Source organism: Acanthochromis polyacanthus, chromosome 5 (assembly GCF_021347895.1).
Source record: "Acanthochromis polyacanthus isolate Apoly-LR-REF ecotype Palm Island chromosome 5, KAUST_Apoly_ChrSc, whole genome shotgun sequence".
Lineage (NCBI taxonomy): Eukaryota > Metazoa > Chordata > Actinopteri > Pomacentridae > Acanthochromis > Acanthochromis polyacanthus.
Window position 1 is genome coordinate 8,727,087 of NC_067117.1, and position 20,016 is coordinate 8,747,102.

General features: G+C 39.5%; 1 protein-coding gene and 1 long non-coding RNA gene across 6 annotated transcripts in view; one reads left to right on the forward strand and one right to left on the reverse strand.

Moving 5' to 3' along the window:
• col2a1b (collagen, type II, alpha 1b) overlaps positions 1 to 20,016 on the reverse strand; it is a 52,096-nt gene that overhangs the window by 7,754 nt on the left and 24,326 nt on the right. The window contains exons 25-44 of the mRNA XM_022208117.2: positions 18,911 to 19,009; positions 15,967 to 16,020; positions 14,733 to 14,831; positions 14,365 to 14,418; positions 13,828 to 13,881; positions 13,348 to 13,401; positions 12,705 to 12,758; positions 12,105 to 12,149; positions 11,917 to 12,015; positions 9,919 to 10,026; positions 9,728 to 9,781; positions 9,518 to 9,571; positions 9,179 to 9,232; positions 8,829 to 8,882; positions 6,158 to 6,265; positions 5,725 to 5,778; positions 5,558 to 5,611; positions 4,753 to 4,914; positions 3,120 to 3,227; positions 66 to 173 (exon numbers count right to left, since the gene is read on the reverse strand). Coding sequence (XP_022063809.1) covers positions 66 to 173; positions 3,120 to 3,227; positions 4,753 to 4,914; positions 5,558 to 5,611; positions 5,725 to 5,778; positions 6,158 to 6,265; positions 8,829 to 8,882; positions 9,179 to 9,232; positions 9,518 to 9,571; positions 9,728 to 9,781; positions 9,919 to 10,026; positions 11,917 to 12,015; positions 12,105 to 12,149; positions 12,705 to 12,758; positions 13,348 to 13,401; positions 13,828 to 13,881; positions 14,365 to 14,418; positions 14,733 to 14,831; positions 15,967 to 16,020; positions 18,911 to 19,009 — 1,530 coding nt within the window. The remainder of the gene's footprint in view (positions 1 to 65; positions 174 to 3,119; positions 3,228 to 4,752; positions 4,915 to 5,557; positions 5,612 to 5,724; positions 5,779 to 6,157; positions 6,266 to 8,828; positions 8,883 to 9,178; positions 9,233 to 9,517; positions 9,572 to 9,727; positions 9,782 to 9,918; positions 10,027 to 11,916; positions 12,016 to 12,104; positions 12,150 to 12,704; positions 12,759 to 13,347; positions 13,402 to 13,827; positions 13,882 to 14,364; positions 14,419 to 14,732; positions 14,832 to 15,966; positions 16,021 to 18,910; positions 19,010 to 20,016) is intronic.
• Positions 72 to 19,838, forward strand: LOC110961016 (uncharacterized). Of its 5 annotated transcripts, XR_007941810.1 has the most exons (12): positions 72 to 243; positions 3,122 to 3,260; positions 4,200 to 4,315; positions 4,791 to 4,962; positions 6,163 to 6,288; positions 6,872 to 6,955; positions 8,831 to 8,925; positions 9,181 to 9,254; positions 9,939 to 10,053; positions 14,720 to 16,063; positions 18,877 to 19,049; positions 19,749 to 19,838. It is a non-coding gene; the product is annotated as an uncharacterized LOC110961016 (long non-coding RNA). The 5 variants fall into 5 exon arrangements; XR_007941808.1 differs by having other exon boundaries at positions 18,877 to 19,838; XR_002596347.2 differs by having other exon boundaries at positions 15,958 to 16,063; positions 18,877 to 19,838.

Below are 20,016 nucleotides of genomic sequence, written 5' to 3' on the forward strand. Positions count from 1 at the left end.
CAATCATGAGATGGAAACGGTTGAGATCTGAACACACGCATGCTGTGTGTTGTTTATTCTCTGACCTCTCTGCCAGGCTCTCCTGCAGGTCCAGTGAGTCCAGGTGGTCCAACAGGTCCAGGGGGTCCACGGTCACCGGCGCCTCCAGGACCTCCCTGCTTTCCGGGCTCACCCTGAGAGCAGAGAAGACGACTCATTATCAGACCTCGAATCCATTATTTATAGGACATTGTGAATCACCCAGTGAGTAGTACATTCATCCTGTGAGTTACTGCTACACATTTTTGTGAGTCTAACAATCTCAATGAAAGACAGAAGACAAATAAGGTTTAAACACTACTCTGGTGTGTCTGGCTATCCATGTACAGTAAGATTCAAGTGGAGAGAAAGATATTATCTCATTTTTTATGATTCAGTTGTAGAGCTCTCTAAAATCTGCAGTGACTGCTGCTTAAGAGGCCAGAAACAGCAGCTCAAAAATTAACATTTAAATCCATTTCCGTGGTTTTTTCCTCACAGAAAACAGCAAAATTTATGTTGAAATGCTTCCTCGTCGATTGACAGTCGTGCCTACATCTTTTGCTGCAAATTTAAAGTTTCAAAACTGCCACTATGTGCTGGAGGTATTAAATTTGGCATGTTTTTGTAACTGGGTGGCCTTTTGTTCAGTAGTATCGGGAATATTTCCAGAACATCCTCCATGCGTTTGTTAGTTTGAAAGTCAAGTGTGTGGATGATGTGCTGATCCAGTCAGTTGTAGGAAGGGTTGACTCAGCTCATCGTATTAATTCCTCCTTGGTAAAGCCAGATGACAATCAGTGTCACTACTACTGAACATTGTATTTGAATAAACAGGGGCAATTTTAGGTCGCTTACATAACCTCGCATATTATCAAAAATCTGAAATCAATCCAGAATCAGTTCTTAAAAATGAGTGAGCTTGACGAAAACTACAAAACATGACAAAAAGTAGCTGCAGTTTAGCCTCACTTCTGTTCCTAAAAACATACTCTCTGCTTGAAACATTCCTGGGTGAGTTTGACATCGCTGCTGATTTCTTGGCATCCCTCTCATGCATACTGATGAATAATTAATCGTAAGGACATGCCCACTGAGATGTTGTAAATAGGGGACATGGCTGGTGTCTGCTATCAGATGGTGTCGCATGTAATCAGGAATCACGGGGAGAAAAGTCCTGGCTCATGTGAGATGCAGTCTGACTGTGATCCAATTAGGACACAACAGAACGACATCCGAGAACCTTTCGATGAGTTTTCCACAGTCGCTTGTAGTGAGTGACAAAACATCAGACACTGTGCTCTTAGTGTAGATTCAAGCATGTAGTTAACAGTTTACTTTGTTATTTGATAGACTTGCAGCAGTGAAAGGGAAGACATCTCATGACGATACAGATGCGTAACAATTTTGATAATAGATGTATCTTCTCTCTAGCAAAACGACCTAGAATGTACCATTTTGAGATGTGAGAATTGTGCGAATTGCCTGTTTTTCTCCGTTTTTCCTCTGCTATACTGTTGCATCTGGCTGATTTCATGATCAATCAATCTGTCAGATATTTTATTGATTAATCAGTTAAGACAAGCAAATGCAGTTGCAAGATGAAGTTTGTGAACCCTTTGTCAAAACCAGGGTTTCTGCATTCAGTAAAATGCGCTCTGATCTATATCACAACTATAGACAAACAAAATCTGGTTAAATAACTGATATACTAGCAGCTGTACTTTTCAGTCTTCATTGAATCCACTGAGTAATCTCTAATACAGTCCAGGCTAGACAAAATGAATGAACTCCATCAGACATGTTGTGGCTGTTTATGTGAGTTACACAACTCGTTCAGTTCTTCAATATTTCCTGTATATCCAGATTGAACAGCCCTCTTCAGGTCATGTCACATTATTTTAGCTGGGTTTATCATTATTTTTGAGCCATTCTGTCATTGATTTCCACGTGTATTTTCGGCCATTGTCCTCTCGCATCATCCAGCCTCTCATAAGCTCCAGGTCATGGACTGCTATCCTCACATTTTCCTGTAGAATTTCATGATTCAGTTTTGAATTCATTGTGACTGCAAAGATTGCAAAGCATCAAGGCCCTGAGGCAGCAAAGTAGCCATGACCCATGAAGCTCTCTGCAAAATACTTCACAGCTGCGATGAGGTTTTGCTGTTATTGTGCAGCGCATTTTTGCCAAAAAGTTCAAATTGATGGTGTCATCCCATTATCACCGATCGTAGTCAGAGTTTTTCTTATAGTAGACACATGAACTCAGATTTTAGCAAGTTATAGAGATATCTGCAGTCGTTTTGCTGTTACCTTCGGGTTCTCTTTCATCTCTTTACAAGATTGTTCTCATTGCAGTACGTCGATTCCTTAGAGAGAAGCAACAGCCCTGAATTTTCTGAATTTCTACACAGTTTGTCTTATCGTGGACTCATGAACACCCATTCCTTTAAAAGATAATTTACAGCATTGTCCATCTTTGTGTAATTGTATCTCATCTTTGGTGATCAACACATGGTTTACACCAACCGATTTTTCCTGTGAGGAGCAAACTTTGTCAGTGACCTGACTTTGTTTGCTTTCATTATAGTGAGAGGCACTTCTACAACCCACACTTTTCCTTTTTTCTTCTTATTGTTTCTTGCAACTGAAATGCATGGATGTTCCTTGGTTGCACTGAGCTCACAGCCACAGTAGAAAAATGTCCGATTACAATAAAACCACAGGATGTTGCCTCGTGTCACCAAAAGTCCAAACTCAAAGACTTTCAGTTTACGGTTGAATATTCCAACAAATATCTTTGAGCGACAAAAAAAGCGGCAGATTGGAAATTACCCAAGTGATAAGCAAATTATCAAAACAGCTGCAAATTAATTTTCTCTTTTCTTGTCAACTGACTGATCAATTAAGTGGCATGATTAATTGTTAGTTTAAATCAAAGACCGTATACATTTTAACAGGCCGAACAATTTATAGAACCACTTCTTACTGTCTACAGTGGGCACACTTTAGTTTCTTTCTGACATATACTAACATATTTATCATTGATGAGGATTTGCATGTTTAATAACTTGAATTGGTGAGAATGATGTGACTTACAGAAGGTCCAGGCAGACCGGGGAAACCTCTTTCACCACGCTGTCCAGGGAGACCAACAATACCACGTGCACCAGCCAATCCTTGAGGACCTGAAGGACCTAGGGGACCCTGAGAGGGAAAAAATACCAAAACACAATAAATGTGAGGCAAGTTTGGTATTATTTCATGATGTTACATTATTTTTGCCCCATATTCTTTTATTTATATTAAATCAAAACATGAAGATTTTTAGTACGGAACCATTAAATTATTTTAAGAAAAAAAATGGTACGAAGAAATTTCAAGGGCTGGCTTACTATTAAGTCATTTTACGGTTTAATAATGAACTTAAGCTGCTGATGCCAATATAACTGCTATAGCTGAATCTGTATAAAACATAAATAACTCACACAGCCTACATTAACCCAAACCTAAAGCTGTTCGTAATGGAGCTAAAGAAATACATGTAAAAAGATTCAATTAGTACATCACCAATCGACACAAAAAGACAACCATGTCCTAAAAGACTTTTTTTAACATTTGTTTGAGAGTTAAATGAAAAAACTGATGCCACTCTCATATCTATCCTTTTAATATGACACTATGGCCAGAAGCTGGGCAGCTTCTTTTAAAATCTGTGAAATTGCTCTTCTAAAGCTCACTAATTAACATGTTCTCTCTACATAGTTTGCTTAATTCACACAGGCAAACTTGAAACCAAAATGTAAAACTGACAAATTGTGGCTTTGAGAGGGGTTGTGTGTGAGAGACTATTTCTTGGCCAGGAGCAGTGGCTTGTGGAGTCTGGTTATTGCTGTGAAGTCACCAATCAAACACCAAAGACTCCTCTGGGACATCAGAATTATTGTTTTGACAAACGCACAATATAATTCAATAAAAATACAGGCAAGTAATTCTGTATTTTAGCAAGATTTCATCATGTCCTGTTCCTGGTGCTATTTTCTGTTCCGTTTATTTGCTTTTACAAAGATCTCTGATTTATATCCTGCCACTAACTACACCTGTAATTTTATTCCCAGTTACATTTGCACATCTAAAAATAAATCTCTCCATCACCTCTCTGGTCTACTCTCTGCCCAGGTCTGATCTGCGACGTGTTCACAAACACCTGAGGCACATGTGTTCAAGATGTCATCTATGTAATCTACGGGCAGGAGGAGCTCCCGACACAGCAGCTATCATCTGTGATCCAGCATGTCATTATCCTGACAGTACTTGTGATGTGTTTATAATGTGTGTGTGTGCAACGCTGAGTGTAGGAAAGGTAAAAGCCCGGGGCACTGTCATCCCTCTGTCACTGAATTGTGCCCTGTGCTGTCATATGTCTTGGTCGGCTATTACAGTCAGTGATGGACACTGACAGCTCTGTGTATTAATGGAGAGTGTCCATTACTGATAAAATTGGCTCTTTGGACTGATAGAGCTACCAAAAAGTTGACAGAATTGTAGAAAACAAACATGCGTAATGATTTTCTTGTCTCCAAAGTGGCTTTTTAGAGTGGATCTGGTGCATGTGGGTATTAGAGGTGCTGGAGTGGCATTTCAAATGTTACGTGAAGAAGACGTTACAGATTATGTAAAAGTCAGTGTCTTGAGTGTGTAAACAAGTATGGCTGAGGATTGAGAAACTCACAGGAGGGCCGTCCTCTCCGGCATCTCCCTTCTCTCCAGGAGCTCCAGCAGGACCACGGAGCCCAGCGTCACCCTGCCTGCCTGGGGGTCCACCGTCTCCCCTCACACCTTTGGGTCCGTCTTTACCAGAGGGACCGGCAGGACCAGAAGGTCCAGGATTACCCTAAGAAATGCAAAAAAGATCAAACAACATACACAAATGAAATTGCAGGTAGGAAATACCATTACATAATTATACATCTATGTTTACAATCACAAATAGTGCATTACTGAGACATGGGGGTAAGTTTGTATTATTGTTTTGATCCTAGGGGCATCTGTGCATCTCTAAATAGCTTCTAACACACATGCTGCATCCATTAGCAGTCTTACTGAATCAGACTGCTTTCACACAATATGTTGCACTTCCTTTGGGTAAAAATATTCTAAACAAACACCTACTGTGCCAGACATACTGTTTTGGAAGTGTGTGGGTGGCAGAACAGCAACGGTAAATGCTTTACAGTTGCAAATTAAAAGGCTTCCTATCTGTCAACAAGTCAGGTGGCACCAAGAAAAGCATTCCTGTATCTGTTCTGCTGCAACTGTTCTTGCTGGTTAAACATAAAGCAGATCAGTAGTTCTTCTTCTTTCCCATCCCTGAGGTTTGTAAGTTTTCCGTTTCCCATATTATCAGACATTATATAGAAAAGATCCACATCATTGTCTTAGACCTGAGCATTAAAGGTGTGTTTTAACAGATGATTATAAACTCAGTTGGTTGAAATGCAGGCGGTAGTGTCCAGTTATCAGAACACTGAACTTACATTGGGACCGGGGGGTCCAACTCGGCCAGCAGCTCCAGGGAAACCAGTAGCACCCTAACAGAGAAAAGGTCATTTAGGCAAAAATAATTCCACAAAATAATAGTTCCTACATTTGCTACAATAAGACAAGACTAAACTAACATATCATTTTATGAAAAGACACTTACAGGAGGTCCCTGAGCACCACGAGCACCTTTAGGTCCAGAAACACCTGTAGGACCCTGGAACAGAAAATATTCTGTGTGTTACTGTCTGACATTTGTTTTCTGCTTTATGACTCTTGCTTGCCTCAGCTGGTTTTTATTCTGCCTGGTGTGTCACAATCACTACCAAGGACTGTTAACTTCATGCTAACTCCACTACAAAAAAGAGGATTTTTCTGCTGATTTGTGCATACATTACAGTTTCTCTTTTTGCAGAAAAAACTGTCAGTCAGTGTCTGTCTTGTTATATAATGTTTCTAATTATTAAAAGAAAACCTTCCCTTGGCTACAAACATCCTGGGTATGTAATCCCGCATTAAGTTTAAAGAAAGCAAAAAAAAAATGAAGAAATAAAAGAAAAAAGATGCATGGTTTCACAGTGTATAGTGGCACTCACTGCAGGTCCTGGGGCACCAGAGGGTCCTTGGGGTCCAGGAGCACCAGCGTCTCCCTTCTGTCCAGATTCTCCCTGCTCTCCCTTGGTTCCAGGCTGACCATCAGCGCCCTGAAAGAAAGAGACAGAAGCAGGTATAAATATATCACTAAAACGTAAATGTTGATATTCATAAATGGGCTGTTTTTCCAAGATCTCTAAAATATGTTAAAGGACATACAGCTTTTATACAGACTGGTATGTTTACTTGAAGTCAATCCATGAAAGTAATGTTTGTTGTTTTCTGTGGCTTTGTAACCAATTTTATAACATAAAGCCTGCGGTACAAACTAGAACTGTGGAGCCGTTACGGACAGGGAAGGTCTGAAAACATGCTGTTGAGTTGAGCTGTGGGAGGAATTCAGAAACCAGAGTGGAGCTTGAGTTACAAAAGGGACTAAGAATCCGGATATCGTATTATTTGCTGCTCTGATTGCTACTGTGAGCCTCTTAATTTAGTGTAGGTGCGATTTGAAATTGCTGGAGTACCTCTTTATGATCGAGAATAAATGTACAAATGTGTGCTTTAAAGCATTTGCAATTATTGTGTAAGTGCCACTTGTGGCCACAGTGGCTGATGTCACATAAATTTGATTTAAAGCAGCAGCATGTGGTATTTACTGTCAAAGAACTACACTTAAAAATTGACACTTTCTTTTTGTTGCTTCTTTTATTCAGTCTTTCTTTTACAGAAAACTTGACTGGGATTGCAGCAGCAGCCGAAACTCGTCTGTGTGGTGTTAAAATGTGACGTTACAGGCGGTAAGCCATGAAACAAACATTATTTAGACACCTTGTAGTGTTATTCACTCTGGCACAAATTCAATAATTAATCACAGTGCAGCCTAGAGGGATAAAATTACGATTAATTGTGCTGTCACAAATATATTGATGAAATCCATTTGGACGGATGCAGCTTATTAAAAACATTTATTTGATGTCTGACTGGAGTCTTTGGGAGGAACTAAACGGATGAGTGATGCAAAGACTTCTGCTAGTCCACACACTAATCTGTTCTCACAACGTAATATACTGAGGAAACAAGACGTGTGTCAGGATAAAAAAATAATTCACTGAGTGCTAAAATAGAGCTAAAGTCATCAAACACAGAGAAAAGCTGTGTCATGTCGATGCCTGTCAGCTTACAGCTCATGACTCTTTTCAATAAAGATTCCTATTAAAGTTGGATTCTCATTTCCAGGTAGCCAAACACCAGAGGAGGTTTTATGTTTGTTTTTTAATGAGGTGCTTTTTATATTCCAGGAGCTATTTAAAGTGTGAGAAGGCAGTCACTGCCATGGCTGAGCATTTCCATGTTGAAGATGCAGCGCACTAATGATAATCTCATAAAACACAAATTCAGATTTCTGGGGTTTCATATGTCACAAACCTAAAGAACCAATCCCTGTAGCGTGTGGGGTGGGACTTCCTGTACCATTATTGCTCTTCAGAATAGTTTTTTGTTTCAAACATGTATAAATGAATTAGTTTAGATTAAGCTGTTTAAGCTGCTGTGATTTGGGAAATGTGAGTGAAGAGAGAGGTGATTGTAATCTGCAAATTTTAAAGTAATCAACAGAATAGAGTTACATCTAAGCCATTTTAAGGCAGGAAGTGACTGTATGTATTATGGGGGAAAATCTAACTAAGTAACTAAATGTGTGACTTTGACACAGAGAGATGAGTCTTTAGGGCTTTCAACAAATACCAGACAGGGTCATTTAAATTCAGCGAATAAAATAAACTCATTTTGCAACTTGATTTGAATATGATCAAGACGTTGACATTTTCTGTTGTATATCACAACTAATTAAAGTTTCTCTCCACTCAGAAATAGATTTTTAGTAAATGTCAGTTCTTTTAGGCGTTTGAGCTTCGCTGTACAGAATTAGGTACCTGCAGATTGTGACACTTGAAGACTGCTTTTCATATTCGACAGCAGAAAGAAAGCAGTTTACATGATTTATGGCATCCTAACTAATTTAGGAGAAGTTATTGTTTCAATAAGCAACACAAACATGTGTGATGAGCTAACGTGTGGCCTGTGCTGCACAGAGGAAACATCTTACATCTCGAGGCTACACATTTTAAGATATTCTTTATATTTTCCAATGACAGAGTAGGTTTTTATGTCGTTTCATAGCAAGGTTACTTCCACAGAAACACTTTGTTTACATTGCAAAAATACATTCATTAGTACATTTCAACAAATGCCTGAATGAAGGTCAGCGTTTGTGGAGAATAAATGTATTTTTGCCAGTTAGTGTGCAACAGTCTATTTAAACTTTCAGAAAGGCTCGTCCATCTCCTACGCATCTGTCTTATTTCATAGATGTGCTTTGTCTATAAGCAGGTAATTTGATTTTTTTAGTGATAAAAGCATGTCTAATAATATGTCTGTAAATATTCAATAAGAGGTTTGATTAGAAGTATCTTTTCTAGTGGAAGTTTCTAATGGCTGTGCCTATTACTTTAGTAACTGACTTAGTATTGCTGGTTTTGGAACGTATGTTGACTTTCTTTCCTTTCTGTTTCTTAACCTTGCTGGCCACTGTAGATGTAGCACACCACTCCAAAGCTATCTGACATGATACTGATGTATGTATGTAGTCTGAGGCCCTCGACTTCAACTTACAGGGGGTCCAGCAAAACCAGCAGGTCCAGGAGGTCCAGTCTCTCCCCTGTCACCCTGAAAGACAAAGCAACAGAGGGAACAAACAGTCAGAGCTTGTGTGAGAGAAATAATGATCTATTTCAAACTAAAACTTAATCTCATTTAAAAATTCCATCTCTAAGGAAAAATGAATTATTAAATGTCTCAAGTAAATGGTCTAAATTCATTTTTTTGTCTTTAATTTGTTTATTGAAACCCTTTTTTTTTGGTAAATGGTCTAAATTCATAATTAGATGGGTTTTTTGTTTCAAATTAGTGGCCTACAGTGACATCTCACTTTAATATTAAACTGGTTAAACTTTGACACTCACAGGAGCACCGCGGGTACCAGGAGCGCCAGAAGGACCGGCGGGACCAGATTCACCCTACAAGAAAACACAGCAGCAGGTTCAGCAACACACATCAAGCTCTAAACAGCTGGTTTTGATACGCAGTCAGAGACATGCAAGGCCTTCATGCCTCAAGGTCTTAAAACAGCATGAAAAAAAAAACATGTAAGCTTATCGACACTGTTCAAAGATTCCAATTAAAAGGGTTGTGTCCAGAGGAAGATATACAATAGCAACAGATACGTTAAATAAAAGCTCTGGCAAAAATAATATAACTTGATAAATAGTTGTAGAGTGTGAAAGGAATGACATGACACTTACTTTCTCACCGTTGGGCCCACCAGGACCAGGAGGACCAATAGGACCAGTAAGACCCTGTGACAGCAAACAGAAAGGGAGTGTAAAGAGTTGTAGAAGTTTGAACTTGCATGCCAATTAACACTCCAACGAAAGGTTTTGGAAAGGAGTCATGCCTGTATTCAGCACTGGCCATTTCACTAATGAAAGCCAAAATGATTGACAATCACTCACTCTGGCACCATCTTTTCCAGAAGCACCTTCAGGTCCTTTCTCTCCAATGTCACCCTTTGAAGATTAAAAAAAGAAAAAAAAGTCAGTGGACTGGCAAGAGAAAAGATATAAACCTTCTCAAGTTGAGAAAACTGTCCATATTCAACTTCTAAATATATCATTTTCAACACTTTGCGTCCTTAATGACTGACTCTGTCTCCTTTGGGTCCAGGAATGCCAGCAGCTCCTCTCTCTCCAGGCATACCCTGCAGACCGGGGGGTCCCTGAGCTCCACCACCACCAGCAGGTCCAATGGCTCCCTATTATGGATCAGAAATAAGAAAGAGGTGGGTGAGTGCAATTTCCACAGTGATCTGAGAAACAGACACAGAGGGAAGAGGTGCCTAATGTTACTGCACGCTGAATAAGTGAATGCAAACAGCTGCTACAGATGTAAGAACGTGCCGTTTGCTTCTTGATGCAGTCAAGGTTTTAGAAAAGGCTTGAAACCTTCTGTGAGCATCAGACTTTGTGTTTATTTATATAAAAATTCACTGTCAAAGAGTCTGAAGACATCTGCTTTCTAAACAAAGATCATCTTTCTTGCTGCATGTTCTCTTTGGGGTTATCATAAGATGGAAACAATAAAAGAGGAAGATTAAGTTCAGCCATTGCCAACTCTTTTTGTAAAGGAGTAAAAAAAAAAAAAGAGTTGATTAGATTTAAACAGAAATAGTATCTCAAAATCCATGTGTTCCTTTTGATGACGGGCATACCTTTAATTTTGATGGTGATGAAAACTGAATTTTATCATGATCAAATTTCTGTTCCATAAATCAAAGCCAAAAAAATGGAAGCAAATGCAGACTTTGATTTTTTTAAAGCGACTCCACCAGGCCCATTCCTGGTCAGAACTTGTGAGGCGGCTTATCAGCAGTGCTCTCTGCTGCAGCCTCAGAAACGAGATCAGACGCACAAACACAGACTCTGCTGCCTATCTCCAGTCATTAAGCCGTAACCACAGGGCTCACACAGCCGTGCCTGTTGATTGTAAATTCTCTGAAAGAATATTTTTACTTAAGGATGCAGAGGTACAATTGTCTCGTCTTGCGCAACGAATCATTTGGCATCTTTCCTCAGAAACCCGCCATCTACTGACTGTCGATGCATCCGTCCTCCATCACCATCACCACTCATACTCATGTCAGCTCTATAATCCTCATCCTCTCTATCCGCTCCTGTCTGACCTTTAATGGAAGAAAACCTATGAACCGGGATTAAAGTCTGACCAGATAACACACCAAAAGTGGGAATTGCGGCTGCTCTGAGCTCCTCCTCTACTCACAGTGCAGTTGTGACAAATTACTGCAGTGGTTGCAGCTGTTGCCTGTTGACGAGCACGTGAGCGTATGACTTTACTGGAAATACACTGAGCTCTCAAGCTGTAGGAATGGAGAAAAGATATTATTTCTCATTAAAACACGGGGATTTTCTAAAGTCAGTAAAATGTAGTCCATAAATTACGGTTCTAAGGTTCTAAATTAGTGCTCTAACGCCTAACTTTTTTGGCTAGGGGCAAAAAAAAAGTGTCTATTTGTCACCCTTTGTCACAACTAATCATTTCTTCAATCATAAAAAACATAGAGCAAAGTCTGAAAATAAGCACAGCTTTGTAGAACTGAACAAAATTGATCATAAAGCAAAATGACTCATAATCTGGGAGGTTCAGTTCCTCCAGTGAACATTTTTGCTCAACTCACAAACACCTTTGGGTGATTTAATTCAATTTCAATTCAATTCAATTTCAATTAATTGTTTACTTCATTCACCAAACACAAATACGACATAAATACATTCAAAGAAGTTCGAAAGAAGCCTCTTGGATGAGAGGTGAAACGTCTTCAAGGAACTTTCTTAAAGTCCAGTGGATTGATTTAAACTACTTTGGATAACCATGACCTGGATGAATGACAACCTACACAGACATCGACATAAATACATGTGTAACAAAAAATATTTGAATGAAAGGGTGGAAGAAGGAAGCGATTTATTCAATCATATGCTGAGTTTCTGCTGTTGCACACGATAAAAATGTTCAACAAATATGGCACTAGTACCACAGCAACATATTTGCCAGAAATGTGGATACACCTCAGGGAACAATGTTTAACGCTCTGAAAACCTGCCCTTTCTCTGCTTGTTGAACTCACCTTGGGTCCGTCGGTTCCTGGAGTTCCAGGAAGACCTCTGGGTCCCTGCAGACCCTGAGGGCCGGCAGCTCCTCTCTCTCCAGGGAAACCACGCTCTCCCTGAGCAGTGACACAGCGACAATCAACAGCTTGTCTGATAACCAGCTGGCCAAAAGTGGAGACAAGTTAACTGAATACTGCTGACTTACTCTGGGTCCAGTGGCACCGGCCGCTCCAGCCTCTCCAGGAACACCCTTGAATGACGAAAAAGAAACACATTAACAGACACGCGAGATCAGAACGACAAATCAAGGCATGTAGGGTTAGAAGGATGAACAACCACTGCATTTCTATAGATTCAGTTAGGCTCTAGATTGTTGAATTCTAAACGTTTAATAAATATAAACAGAGTGGATTAAGTGTAAAAATGTATAATAGAGAGAATAGAAACCTGAACAACATCTCGGCGCTTTCCATTCATGGTAATACAGAAATGACGTGATAATTATGATCATGGTCAGATGCTTTTAATTAATAGGAGTGTGTGTGTGTAGCTTCAGTGTTCACTGTGTAATTCATTTTAGGACACAGATCTGGGACAAAGCAGTTTAAAAGGAAGAAACAAACGCTGTCACGGTTGGGAGAAAAGTGAACATAACAGCCATATTGGCTACTGTTAGTAATTTAGATCACAGAGGGATCTTTAGGATGTTTCTCTTCAAGCCGGTGACAAAATACTGCTATGACTTCCACTGTGACTGTGTGACCTTATAAGCTTTGCAATCTTTTCATCAGAAGAGTGTACCAACCTGGTCTCCGGGCTTGCCTCCCTCACCAGGGGGGCCGGGAGGTCCAGGAAGACCCTGGAGGCAGAAGAGGGGTGACCATGTTAGTCAGTTAGTGACATTATCCATTGATGGTAGCGAGCTGAAAGCTGAAGTCTTCTAACTGAACTTCAAGCATAAATTTTAATTACAAAATAATTTATCTGTTGCTTACAACCCTTACACTTGAGTATTTATGCATTTCTAATATATATCATTCCTTACATGCAGGTCATTATGTGTTGTTCTGATAAAATGCATCCATGTTTCACATAAGTAGCACCAACAACTGAGCTTAAAAAGCCTTTATCAGCATGCTCTTGCTCCTAAGTAATGTTTTGGGACACCCATATAAAAATGTAACAGCATGTGCATAGATTCTGTTTTAAAAAATTCTCTTAACTTCCCAGTTTGATTGATATCAGGAAGAGTAATCAGCCTGTACTCATTTTGCACTGCTCTGCATCACACGTAAACTGAGAGTGAAGCTTTAATTTGCACTGTTTCAGTGTAAAAATGGTGACACAGCTGCTGAAATACTTTCTGACACAATTAGAGGAAAGGCTGCATTGACACATTTAGACTTCATCAGGCCAGTTAATGTAAAAGTTTGAGCTGAGACACTCACCTGAAAGCCGGAGGGACCAGGCTGACCTTGCTCTCCTCTCTCTCCAGCAAGTCCCTAAACAGATCATCCACAATTCATAATCACAGTCACATTTTTAACATTAATTAAAGTTGAGCAGTTTCACATATAACACTGATGGTTACAATAGGGTGGAAATATATTTAAACTTTAATTTACATGGCTCTTATATCAGTAAACATTAAAGGAATAACTGAGCTTTACCAAACAAAGTTTTCTCAGGTTAAATAGGCTTTGATTTGTTTACTTCAAAACAAGCTGAAGTTCTGAGTCAGTGATGCCATCTAATAACGTCCAGACATTAGTGTGAAGGACTTTTTTTTTCCCAGACAGAGCTATCGTAGAGACAGTCTGGGAAATGGAGATACCGAAGGTTTCTTCTGAGTGCACACTTAGAAAAGGGAATGATAATATCAGTGTTGCAGCTAAATAGAGTGGGATGGGGGAGATAAAGGTACATACAGCAGGGCCTGGAGGTCCAGCGGGGCCAGTTTCTCCATCTTTGCCAGGCAAACCCTGAGGAGAGGAAGGAAGGAAGTGAGAGAGGGATGAGGAAGGGAGGAGGGAGGGATGAGAAATAGATTGATATCAACAGTTAAGCCAAAGGTGATGCTATTAAGTAGACAGACATCTGGTAGATATAATTGAGCTTTCAACGTGCTTCTCATGCGGAAGCTGAGCGACAGAAATAACGGTAGATCAAGGTGAGTCACAGCAGCTACAGAATACCCTATTAGAACACAAGGTATAGAATGAATGTGTTTATTAATGTGAAGCTTCTGCTAATCATGGCTATATATGTCTGTGTGCATCCAGTTAATTAATGATTTATGAATATGTCTATTTTACAATCAGCGAGTCAGACATCACATCCAATCAGATAATGGTTAACTTTAAAATTCATAGTCATGGTGACTGCACAATTTAATATTACAGCACCTGAAAAAAATCATTTGGAAGATGCTAGAAGGTTAATTAAAGCAGAATATCGAAACTTACTCTCAGACCAGGAGCTCCAGCCAGTCCTTTCTCGCCTGACTTTCCACCTTCACCCTGGAAACAACAGAAATACAAAAGCAGAGTGACTGAAAATGTCACTGCTCATTCAACTGCTACTGTATCTATTTTGAGAGGCGAGAGCGTGCACGTGACGGTGCTCATCAAATGGTGTAAAATTGTTCAGCAGCACTCCAGATGTACAGGTATATTGTGGATTTTTGATAAAGGGGTTTATTTTTAGCATGGACAAACAAGACAAATATTTCATATGGCTGTAAAATGTGATATCCCATTTTGCTGTGCAGAAGACACCTTCAGCTTTCTTACTCATTCCTGTGGTCATATTTTTATACAGCACCGTGACTTACAGTTGCTCCCTTGGGTCCAGGGAATCCCATCACACCAGGCTGTCCACGAGCCCCCTGAGGCCCAGGAGGTCCAGGACGACCATCTTCACCAGCAGCTCCCTAATAAAGCAAAGCAAATTCAACTGAATTTTTACAGAGCGCAATTACAAGCAACAAATGATGATAAAATGGTTTACAGAGCAATTCAAAATCCAATTAGATAAACTGGGCAACATACAGAAAAGTAATGATGTTATGATAGAAATGTGAAGAAAGGATTTTTGACTGTGGGATGGAGAAGAGTAACAGTCTGTGGTCAGATGTGGGTCTGGAGGTTTGCAATGGAAGCGAGCAAAAAAAAAAGAAAAGCACAGCATCGCCCAAGGTTACACAACTGCAACTCATTTTGTTAAAGTGTTCATTTGTTTTCCGCTGTTCCTAAATAAATAAATGCCAAAATAAATAAACCCCCGAGGGCTCAACCAGGTGAGCCACGGAAAGAAAAAGACAAAATAATCCCTCCGCCATAATCAGTCTGTCCATATGGCGGTCCCTCAGTCAGCCAGTCACAAAATAACACCACTGCTTAATCTGTGAGGAAGCCCTAATTTTTTAATCACAGTCCCTGAACAGCAAATTTGCCTCATATTTTTAAAGAATGAACATGTTTGTGTAGCCAAAATGAAAAATGTTGAATATGAAGTTTACAAAAAAAACCATGATGGGCTGTGTAAACAAACAGCAATACAACTTTTAAATTTTGTGTTATTTACATAAATGGTCAGTTTGGTGATCACCTTCAAGACGAGTACAGTCCATTAGGTGAAAGGTTTTTGACATAAATACTGTTCTATAGGGCTTTAAACTAACTTTAACAAATGGACTGTGCCAAAGCCAAGTGTATACAATTGAGGATTAACTGTGATCAAGAAAAACAGAAGCCTGTCTCGCAAATGGAGCCTCACGTGAAGTTTGGAAAAGCGCTCTGAATCAAAGCTACAGTATGAGGCCGCTGGATAATGGGTAGATAAATCTCCTGCAATTCAATTTGATGAAACCACTTATGAGTCATTACGTGATGAGAGAATATTTGGCAAAATTACAAATCTCTCTCTGGTATGTGATATGAAAAAAAACAACAAAAAACCGACAACACAAAGGCCCTAATGCTACACGGTTGTACACACTGTGAGGTTGTTTCTATTGATTTACAAAGACAGAACTGCTATTTTTTATTTATTTTTAGTGCACTTACAGAAGGTCCGACTTTTCCTTGAGGTCCAGCATCTCCGGGGCGTCCAGTCAAACCCTGTCAGAGGAGGAGAATGGAAAAAAAAACAGAGCAAAAGTGGGTGAGTCATCAGACGTTTCTATGCAGACGTGTGCTCATGAAAGGTGGGAACAGGGAACATATGGCAACATGGAAAACTGAATTTACACCTCAGATTGGCCCTGTGTGCAGGAAGCAGCAGTTCGACACCTACTGATGGAAATGACTAAGAACTGCAACATGAGTGAGAGAGCTTTGAATATTACAGATGGTAATGGGGTCCATTCACTACAGGTGCTCTATCGTACTTCCTGTGCACTGACTGTCGACAAACAACAACAATGACGTGCATAGCTATTGTCTTCTGTGACCCTGGATGAGCTTTTGAGGTCTAAATGTAACCTCAGCTTCTATTTAGACATTTCTACATTTAACAATTTAACAACTTCATCAATTTTGTCTGTTAACAGATCCTGGGAGCACTACTTCATATGTGACTGAAAGTTGTATAAAGCATTTTGCAGCAGATAGAAGTCTGATAAACTGCCTCTGGGGATTACACTTGATTCAACATCTGCTGGGTCTCAAGACTGTGAGACTGAAAATGGAAAAAAAAATGGAAGTGTGGATTTACAGAGAAACTAGCTTACCAGACCACTGTAACCCACTCCTCAGGTCTACTGAAGGTTACAGTTTGAGGTTATGTTTGTTGATACTCGTTTTTAACACCTGAATCTCCAACCAAACTGCTGGGGGTTGAGCTGCATTGTGGGTAAGTGGCAAGAAGAAGACGTGTATATATAGTGAAAAAAAGACAATATCTTTGCTTTGCTGAATCGATTTTAATCCTTTTTTTGCAGTAAGAGTCTCACAGTGTTACATAAGGTGATGCTAAATCAGTGGAGTTATCTTCTGAAGTTACTGAAAAGATCAGTCAGTTGCCTTGTGAGAAATGTAGGTGCTGTGGCATGCACAGATGAACACCAGGTGGTGCTAGAGCACCTGCCCTTTGCCCCCAGTATCAAGCAGGTGCCCTCCTGTCTCAACTTTTTTCTAAAATTTTTTTTAAACTATAAACACACACACAGATGCACACAAACAACCCGTGCCGCTACCCGTCCCGCCCTATCTCCTAAAGTGAACACGCGGAGCGGACACGTGTGTGGCAGCAGCTGCACAGCCCACAGGCATCTCCACCCTGACTGTAGCCACCAACCAGGTAACACCTAAATGAATCAAGTGTATTATTCATAAGCTTTGGTTGCCAAGCCACACGGTGCATTTATTTGTCTCTGTTGTGAAGTAGCCTGTCTCATGCAGCACTAAAAAAAACTCGTGCCTAAATTAGCCAACTGCCGTGTTATAAAGCCTTCATATTTCGATTGGAATATTGTCTGGGTTGTGTTATTATGTGCATTTCGTCCTTTGCTGAGTTAATCGAATGTTGATGTTTTTTTCCTTAATGTCCCTGAACGCACCTCGAGTGACGTGTTTTCCTCCTTAGCTGCAATTTGTTGACTAGTTTCTCCAGTGCACATGTTTGGACTGAATACATGTTGCATTTTTCATTTACTTGCTGTGTGTAAATGACCAAAGGTGAGTGGTCTTGTGTTCCCCCAGTGTAGAGAGTTCACTGTTCATTGTTAACTGTTGACTGTTATTGATACTTGACGGACATTAGCTTAGCTATTAGCCTATTATGGGTTGTCAGTGCCTGTCTGGTTGCGTTGCTAATATTATGTGAGTTAATGTGTTTGAAATGCTAAGCCATACACAGTATTTTGCTGTTTATGTTATTGTGTTTTATTTTGCTATTTATGCTATTGTGTTTAGGTGCATTTTATGTTATTTCTCAGTATAATTATTATTTTTGTGGCTGTACTTATGGCAAATGTGTCACTGATTTATTATTCCTGTTTGTAATATTTCAGAACCATAGCTGTCTGCCACAGCTGTCTATAGTACAACAGCCTTTTGAGTTATCCAACAATAAATACCAGTAACCTGGAAAGTCTGGCTGCCTGTTCTCTTTAGTTTGTGTAGGTTTATTATTAGTCTACATTAGGTAGAGGCAACACTTGCTGTGACTTATTTGCTAAATGACCAAAAGAAAAAGTAGCTTTCTGCCTTGTTGTAGCCTAATGTCAGGAATCAGTCTTGATATTGTGGATCTCTTTTCATTTACTAATTGCAGCATGCCCAGAAGGGAACGGATCAAGAAAGACAAAGAAAGGGAGCTACATGTCGTTTACAATGATACAATATTACAATATTTTATTGATCCTTTGTGTGTTATTATTAAGATATTAAAACAAATGATGTTACAGAAAATGATTTTTTTCCCCCCAAATCTCACACTGTTATATTAAGGCAGCCAGTGGTTTTACATGCCGCACAAGGTGCCCTTTTTTTTTCCACTGAGCACCTGCCCCTCAAAATGTCTGTGCACACCACTGTGTAGGAGGCAGTGTTTTATTAAGCTGAACCCTGTGAAGGACTAAAACTGACAATATTTTGACCTGTGCCGATTTATTTCTGATAGTTCAGTCAATTTCTTTTGAGTGAAATAAATTGAAAATCACAAATAAATAGCGGCTCCTTTTACTGTTCCTCTATGAGCTGAGGAAACTGTTAGTGTGTCAGAGGCAAAATATGTAAATAAAATCATCTTTGCACAGATGAAAATGAATCTTCATAGTTCAGAAAAAGTTGATTTTCTGTTCTTCAGTAAAGTAAAGATATGATCAACAGAAACACTGTAAAGATTTAACCAGCATTTTGTTAAATATTACCACAAACCTATTATTTTCTATTACAGTGTGAAGTATTCTAAAGAGAGGATGACATCTTGACCACCTATGTATGTCTGTATGTGTCATTTCTGCATGTCACCAGCTTCCTGGCGTGATGTTGCACCGTATAAACTTACTCTGGCACCAGGCAGACCAGACTCTCCAGGACGGCCGGGGTCACCGTTGGCACCCTTAGGACCACTGGCTCCAGCGGGTCCACGCTCACCAGGGGCTCCCTATGTGAAGAGAAACGGCATAAAAAAAAGGAGTCAGTCGGTCAGTCACTTAATAGGTGACCCCAAGGATAAATGAGTTTCCCTTTTAATAGTGTAAAGGAGCTTCATTGACCAGCTGGAGATGCGAAGATTAACTCCTGACAGATTCATTTTAGTATAAATGAAAGTGTCTGTGGGAAGATAATGTTAAATGAGATTCTGGCGCTGATGATTGTGTGACATGTAGGTCAGTGGTGCACGATGGGCTTGAGACCTGTGCTGCCATCCTGTGTTCACATAGTGGAATTACAGAATTCAGGAAACGGGAGTGCTGAGAATTTTCAAAAAGGAAATCATCTCCTACATTAACTCGTCAGTTTTGTGCTGAGCCGAGTTTCACATGAAACTTAAAGAGTTATTCTTGCATCTTCTACCTCATCGTTCTAAAATCTGCAATCTGCTTTGTGTGATTTAACTTGATTTGAGAATTATTAAGAATTAATGGGTTGGAAAAGTCTTTATCGGGGATGTCATCAGGGACAACTGAGTCAATAAAATGCTCAGTGAAAGCTTTTATGCCAAAATCCTGTTAATTGCCATTTTGTTTGTTTGCCTTTACCACAGTCCAGTCAAATAAATATAATTTTAAAAAGAGATATTGAAAAAGTATTTAACACATCTCTAAATGAATGTTGTACTTTCTAAATATTTAATCTCTGTTCTAACCACTTAGTTAAAATGACTATTTTCTGTTTTCCAGCCAGATTTTCCTCATACCACATCAGCAATGCAATATATTGGGAAAACAAAGCTTTGAAGACCTTTTTCAGAAGTGAAAATCAAAACTAAATAAAATAAAAATGATTTTACACGTTCATTATCTAAAATGTATTTTATTTTTTTAAGGATGACTTCACCAGTTTTTAACAGGATATCTGCTGCCAGTAAATGGTAACTACATCTTAGTGACGTGTGTATTAGTGTATATTACATCCCTACATGTCGCCTGGACGAAGATCTCCCAGAAC